General features: G+C 42.2%; 1 protein-coding gene across 1 annotated transcript; it reads left to right on the top strand.

The window, feature by feature from the left end:
• Positions 1-2,272: 2,272 nt before the first annotated feature.
• On the top strand, positions 2,273-7,696 carry xxylt1 (xyloside xylosyltransferase 1; the record flags this gene model as incomplete). Its single annotated transcript, XM_022220253.2, has 1 exon — positions 2,273-7,696. A coding segment is annotated over one exon (429 nt), but the record flags the coding sequence as incomplete, so codon positions are not given.
• Positions 7,697-7,946: the final 250 nt, after the last annotated feature.

Genomic DNA, 7,946 nt, shown 5'->3' on the forward strand with positions numbered 1-7,946 from the left:
ATAAATACCAGCGCACCGGCCGGTCGGTCAAACGGCCGAATAATGTTACACAAATTTTGGCCCGAAGCCACATCTAATTGCCGCCCCTACGAATGCAAATATAGCGTTGGATTCGCAATGCTTTACATTAAAAATATAACTATACCGATTCAAAATGCCCTACGTAACTCGCTTAAATCAGACCGAGGGAGAAACATGACACACGAGGAATATTTATTAATTAAACGTTCTATTCAGGTGTGATTAAGACTCAGATATGAAAACAAAATCAAACCGTTTGCCAAACAAACAAACACTAACGTTTTTTAATCTCAAAATACCCAAATCCTGCAGCAAAAATAAAGGCATCACATTATATGTATGGACGATGTAATGCAAAATATAGCGTTGGATTCACAACGCTTTTACATTAAAAATATTCGTTTGAAATACGTTCTGAGTGGCATGAAAAGTCCTCCGCTTGAATACATTGGTTTGAATTTCGTTGTGAGCAACACGTAAAATATGAGAAATCGTGTTGGTGCGCACGTAACCATAGATTAATTTACGTGACAGTTTCACGAATCCTTGTGAGACCGGGTTGAAATCTCCACCAAAAGATGCAAAATGAGCACAAAAGGTCAAACTGCCATAAACAGATGCAAGCCGGCAGAAAAAAATGCAAAATTTCCACAAAAGAAACCAAATCACCGACAAAGGGCCAAAGTTACCACAACGAAATACAAAATCAGCACAAAAAGACCAAAAATCTGTACCAAAAGAGGAAAGATGACCACAAGGACTCAAATTCGCCATAAAAAATGTGCAAAATCAACACAGAAAGAGGTGAAATTGTCGCTAAAAGACACAGAATCATTGTCATTGTCATTCAAATCACCTGGGTATAATCTGGTTCTATTTCCATCAGAGAACATCCTGATGGAGCTCCTCTCCTAAGACCTGACTGAGGCTTCAGGTTTTTACCCAAACACTGAATCTGAATACAAATGTCGTCTGAATGAAGCCGAGTGTCGTTTAGCTGCTTTTAGTCGGTTTGTTGGCAGAACTGAGCTGAGCCGGTTCCAGCTTCTTCCTGCTGTTTGTTCTGCAGACGTGGACTGAAACTCAGATTCCTTCACTTTCCCCAACGTCCTCCAGCTCAAACATTCGTACGACGAGTTCAAGCTCCCGCCTGTACAAACACGGAACGCAGTGGTGTGTTTTACACCAGATCTGTGACAGAATTTACCTTTTTTCAGTTGCAGAGACGAAAAAAGAAAGATTGCAGTCGTGTTCTGCAGCAACTCTGAAGCCTTTATTTGTTCTCACATCTTCAAGATTTCAGTTTTGCTGAAAGTCTCTGTAACTGGCAAAGTGTTTGGGGGATCAGTCTGACTCATTTCAGAGTTCTGGAAATACTGAATGTAGCGCAGAGTTTATTCAGAGTTTATTTGTAATGTGACACCCAGAACTAAGTTCTGTAGAATATTATCGCCGAATTTGAACATTTCAAATGTTTTAAAACCTGGAGATTTTTGTATTCACCTTCAAAAATACCTGTGATGCCATTTTTAGGGTTCAGTAACTCCAGAAATAAAACTAACATCCATTAGATGTAGTGAGAACAGACAGAATGATTGAATGGATCCAGCAGAGGACACGTTTTTAATTACTGGACCTTTCACAAACGCTCAATCCAGCCTGGTCTAGTGTCTCCATAAAGTTCCTGTCAGTGTATATCTATGGATGGATCCATGTTTCTACTAAAATACAGTCTCTGGTTCACATTTCTCCAACTGTTGAGGCTCTAACATCGGTACAATCTGATGTGTTAAAGTTTGACCAGACAAGGTTCCAGTTTTCAGATATTTTGAATCAAACCTGTCCAAGACGGCTGAAAATTGTTCAAAATGACCTGAAATTGGCCCAAAATTAGATTAACTTCATTCAAAATTCTGCAAAATTGTCCAAAATATCCTAAAACTGATCAAATTTTACTTCAAATGTATCCAGAATATCTTAAAACGCATCCAAAAATACTTAAAATGTGTCCTAAAGAAGATAGAACTTGTCCAAATTGACTTACAAAACTCTTGAAAATGACATAAAACTTGTCCAAATTACTCAGATTTGCCCAAAATGTATTGAAACGTGTCCAAAATTAGTCAATATATTCATCAAAAAAGTTCAAAATTACTCAAAGTTGCTAAAATGACAATAAGGACACATTTTCTGCCCTTAACAAAATGGGGAAAAAGTGCAAAACTTTAATTTGTGGTTGGATTTACTTTAACCTGACCTCCATCTGTGTTGTCGTCCCCTCAGACATACGTTCTGGCAGTACCGGAAGGAGAACCCTCAGACCCGGGTGGGAGATCCTCCTCCGGACGGCCTGCCAGGCTTCAACAGCGGCGTCATGCTGCTGGACCTGGGGGCCATGAGGGCCTCGGCTCTGTACAACCGGCTGCTGGAGCCCGACAACGTGGCCCAGCTGGCCGACCAGTACCGCTTCAGGGGCCACTTGGGCGACCAGGACTTCTTCACCATGATCGGCATGGAGCATCCGGAGCTCTTCTACCTGCTGGGCTGCGGCTGGAACCGACAGCTGTGCACCTGGTGGAGGGACCATGGCTACAGAGACGTCTTCCAGATGTACTACCGCTGTGACGGACCCGTTTACATCTACCACGGGAACTGCAACTCCCCCATCCCAGACGACTGAGCTCAGAATCTGAGCTGGAGAGGATTAGAGCTGCTCACTGGGAGTACTGGACCTGAATGGAGACGCGTCTGAAGCTCAAATAGAGGAGTAACAATGGTCTGAGCCTGGACCTGCAGAGAAGATGGACCTCCATCATTTCTAATCATCTCGCCCTGGATTCATAAGAGACATTTTCAGAGGAAAAACAGTTTCAGACATCAGTGGTTCTTCCTAATGAGACGTTTGATGGACCAGTTTCTGCTGTTCAACTCAGCATCATCAGGAGAAAACAATTTCTTCTTTTTATGCAAAATTTCAAACTCATTTCATGTCTTCAGTGTGTCTAAGAGACACTTCATGTCCTTTAAAGCCGATTTAATGTGATCTCTTTCTTAAATTAAGCCAAATATCTGAAACCCTAGAGGACCCAGGATGCTGCCCTGAGGGACGCCACAAGCAAACCATTAAAGAACTAACTACTGAAACAATGAGAGGTTGTTGTTAGTTTTGATGGTGTTTTAGTTGACTGCAGACGCTGCCCCTTGCTGGTCGAGGGGCTCCTGAAGGGCCCCAACATAAAATATATCACAATACACAGCGTTTATCTGGGTTATTTTAGAATATTAAAGCTGAAAACTGTTTCTGGATCAGTGGCGGTTTGTTACTTCAGGTACTAATAAGATGATGCTGATAATCAGAGGAACGCTGAACGGTCGTTTCTGATAAATAAGGACAGTGTCTGTATGAAAGCAGCCTCATAGATCAGTTCATATAACATAAACTAAATCTGACCATCCTTGATTCGTTTTTGTTCAATAATTTTACTGTATTTAATGAGGTCGTGTAAAAACATCAGCATCATCTTCATGGACTGATCCACTGTTGATCTCAGTGTTTGTACATGAACAGAGTTTCATTTGATGAGAATCTAAAAGATGAGTCTTAATTAAACCACATAGTGTCAGAGTCTGTATCTTAATTTAAAATAAAAGGGAATGGAATCACTAACAGATGTTGAAATATCTGGAGTAAAGATAGATTCAGTAGATGGAAGAACTAAAGTTTTATTCATTTTCATGACGGAACATCATTTCCTCTCATTTAAGGTTCTTGGACATTCTAAACCAGCAGCACAGAGCTCTGATGAAGACTCTAGGTGTAGATCTGAATGTGTCCAAAGCTGAAGACTAAGTTTTACGTCCTCACCAGAGACGAAAAGTTCTAAACAGCAGAAAGAATCACTGATGTGATAAATCAAGAAACCAAGAAGTTTTAAAACCGCTCCAGAACTTCCATCTTGTCGTCTTCAAACATCTCTGAGGATCTTGTCTGTTTGCTTCGTGTAGGATTAGGCGATATGGCCAAAAAATAAAATCTCAATTTTTTTTATTCATCTTGGACGATTACGACTTTAATCCATTTTTGTTGTTTCTTTGCAGTGTGTTTGCTATGGCTAGTGTTAGCCATGCTGCACTCCCGTAGCTGCCAGCACTCTTCCCATTCTTTAGGATGCCTCTGTCCGAGGTGCTGAAAGAGGTTAGTTGTGCTGCTACTCTTCGTTTTCACAGTACTTTTGCAAACCTTGCACATGACTGTAGTTTGCTCTGTGTCAGTCTTGTCAAAGCGGAACCACTTCCATATAATCGATGTAACATGAGGCCCTTTTCTCGCGACCAACTCTCCGTCTGCTGTTCTGTCCGCCATGACGGGGGTGTGAGTGTTTTGCCGGAAGGAGATGAGAGGCGGAAGCAAACGCCAGTGCACAAGTCGTGAAAGGCAGAAGAAGAATCTATATTGTTATATATTTAAGCTTACCTCGATTTTAAGATTTGGCAAATTTTCAAATCGTCAGGTTTTAAAAAGGTGAATTAATTCGATTTATCACCCAACCCCAGCTTTGAGTGACCATCTGGATAAAAAACTGATCTTCTCCACGTCTCAGTTCTCTTCAGACTGCATCAGGTTGTCCTCCAGGATTTCATTTACCCTCTACCTTTACCAGGCTTCCAGGACATGCTGCTAAGGAACATCATGATGCTGCCTCCACCATGCTTCACAGTAGGGATGGTGTGTTTGTGATGATGTTCAGTGTTTGGTGTCCATCAAATATATCATCTAGTCTGATGGACATAAAGCTCCATCCTGTTCTCCTCAGACCAAAGAACCTTCTTCCAGGTGTCTTCAGAGTCCCCACATGTCTTCTGGTGAACTCTAGTCCAGATTTAATTGGAGCTTTTTCCATCAGAGTCTTTCTCTTTGTCTCCATGAAGCTCTGACTGATGAACAGACAACAGTTGTTGGATGAACAGTCTGAAGCTGGAACTCCTTCAGAGGAGTCATAGAGTCTTGGTGGCCTCCCTCTCTCGTCTCTTTCTCCTTCAGAGGAGTCATAGAGTCTTTGTGGCCTCCCTCTCTGGTCTCTTTCTCCTTCAGAGGAGTCATAGAGTCTTGGTGGCCTCCCTCTCTAGTCTCTTTCTCCTTCAGAGGAGTCATAGAGTCTTGGTGGCCTCCCTCTCTAGTCTCTTTCTCCTTCAGAGGAGTCATAGAGTCTTTGTGGCCTCCCTCTCTCGTCTCTTTCTCCTTCAGAGGAGTCATAGAGTCTTGGTGGCCTCCTTCTCTAGTCTCTTTCTCCTTCAGATGAGTCATAGAGTCTTGGTGGCCTCCCTCTCTCGTCTCTTTCTCCTTCAGAGGAGTCATAGAGTCTTGGTGGCCTCCTTCTCTAGTCTCTTTCTCCTTCAGAGGAGTCATAGAGTCTTGGTGGCCTCCTTCTCTAGTCTCTTTCTCCTTCAGATGAGTCATAGAGTCTTGGTGGCCTCCCTCTCTAGTCTCTTTCTCCTTCAGAGGAGTCATAGAGTCTTGGTGGCCTCCCTCTCTAGTCTCTTTCTCCTTCAGAGGAGTCATAGAGTCTTTGTGGCCTCCCTCTCTAGTCTCTTTCTCCTTCAGAGGAGTCATAGGGTCTTGGTGGCCTCCCTCTCTGGTCTCTCAGTCTTTGAGGACGTCTTTCTCTAGTCAGATCTATTCATGTTCCATTTTCCCTCCATGTCATTTTTTTTCTTTCTCTCCAGCAGCTCTAACTTCCCGTCCTGACTTCCCTCTGCTTCTTCAGCAGGTCAGAGTTCATCTGGCGTCTTTACTTCCCACCAGAGGACTCCACGTAGCTCCTTTCAAACGTCGTCTTTCAGGTAGAGAGAAGAAAATCTCCGTCTAAGATGTGACCGGGAGGCTGTGAGGCTGAACTCTCAGAGACGATGACCTACTTCTGAGTTTTCTTGCTGCTTTCACTGAACTGATTCACAGAAATGTCGACACTCAGTATTCATCAGTCAGGAATCTTCTGATGTTCTCTGAAACAGTGAGTCAGACCGAGGCTGCAGGACTCAGGAACAAACGTTTCTCCATCAATGAGCTTCCTTTGAATTTACCTCCAAGCCATTCAGAAGAACAGATCTGCAGCTCTGAAGGAGAATGAGTCATAAAAAACCACCTCCTGATTGTACTTTATATCCAGACGTTCTCTGAGTTAACCGGATCAACAGAACCTGAAGCTCCAGTTAGAAGACGAGAACCAGACGGTGGATTTTCACTTCCTTCAGACTCTGAGCCATAAAAACCATCATGTGACTCTTCTTCCATATGAATCTGACCAATCGTGTGCAGTCAGAGGTTCTACTGGTTCTACTGGTCCCACATGTAGGTTCCATAGATTCTACTGGTTCTACAGGTTCTAGTGGTTCTATAAGTTCTTCTGGTTCTACGTGTAGGTTCTGGTGGTCCCACATGTAGTTTCCATAGATTCTGCTGGTTCTAAAGGTTCTGTAGGTCCTACATGTAGGTTCATTACCTGCACAACTTCATTCAGAAGAATTACTACAAGAGTTTGTTAAAAACGCTTCTTCCAGCTGATTCAAATCCTAAAATCTGAACAGAACCTCCTCCAGACCAGGTTACCATGGTAACCTAGCCGTGCAGCATCGGATACCATGGTAATCTAGTTGTTCCTATCGGTTGCCATGGTGCTCTAGCTGTTCCTATCGGTTACCATGGTGATCTAGCTGTTCCTACCGGTTACCATGGTGATCTAGCTGTTCCTATCGGTTACCATGGTGATCTAGCTGTTCCTATCGGTTACCATGGTGATCAAGATGTTCCTACCGGTTACCATGGTGATCTAGCTGTTCCTACCGGTTACCATGGTGATCTAACTGTTCCTACCGGTTACCATGGTAATCCAGGAGTCAAAATGGAGCCTTTTTCATGACATTAGAAAGTAAACATACCATAATAAGACATCCATACCTTCATGTTCCGTCTCTCTGTTCTTCAGGTCTAAATCTTCTTCTTCTTAGCTGCAGTGAATAAATCTGTAAAATCCATCAACTGTACGACAACGCTGTCAGAAAACCAACAACAGGATCGACTGTAGTGTAATTTAATATAATAAAAATATAACATGATATAATTATACAATATAATATACAGTCCCTCCAGGAATTTGCGATGTTGCGAAGAAGCTTAAAACATCGCAACTTTCATCGCAATTTTTTTAGAAAAGCTGCCGCGAATTCAGGCATTTTTGGCCGCAACAATCACGAAAAACGCCCGTGAAATCCTGGAGGGACTGAATATAGTATAATCTATAATAATATAATCTAGTCTTTCTGCTGAGTTTAGTCCTAAACTTTAATGTGAACGTCGGCGTTCAGCAGCTGAAGGGTTCAAACTTGGTGTCTTTGTTTTAAAACCAGTTTATCTTCAGTTCATTCCAGTGTTCCAGCAGCTTCAGGTTTTCTTCCAAACAGTGAAAAACTTCTTCCTGTTTGTTTAGTTCTTCAGATTTCTTCCTGCTCGGTTTCTTTAAAGGGCTTCAAACAGACGATAGAATCATTCAGGAGATGATTCTCTGTTCACATGATTTTACCCACAGAAACGTAGAAACTGTCTTTGTTTTTAATCTGAAATGTTCCGTTTGTTTTCACTTTTTCTGAATAAATGATGTGATCACATTCTATTAGAGAACCTCATAAGTGTGGGTGTGTTCTCTGTTCCTGCGGTTGTTAGAACTACATGCTGAGGTCTTCAACAGAACCGTTCATGGAGGCTTCCTGCTCCTCATTAGATCAGTTTGACCCGTTTCTGTCACTCAGATCTGACATCAGATCAGTTCTTTAACATTCAGACATAAAAAACCTTCATCTGCTTCAAACTGCAGAGAAAAGCTGAAACATAAAGATTTATCCTTTAAACACACGCTAACATTCTTTATTAA

Source organism: Acanthochromis polyacanthus, chromosome 4, assembly GCF_021347895.1.
Source record: "Acanthochromis polyacanthus isolate Apoly-LR-REF ecotype Palm Island chromosome 4, KAUST_Apoly_ChrSc, whole genome shotgun sequence".
NCBI lineage: Eukaryota > Metazoa > Chordata > Actinopteri > Pomacentridae > Acanthochromis > Acanthochromis polyacanthus.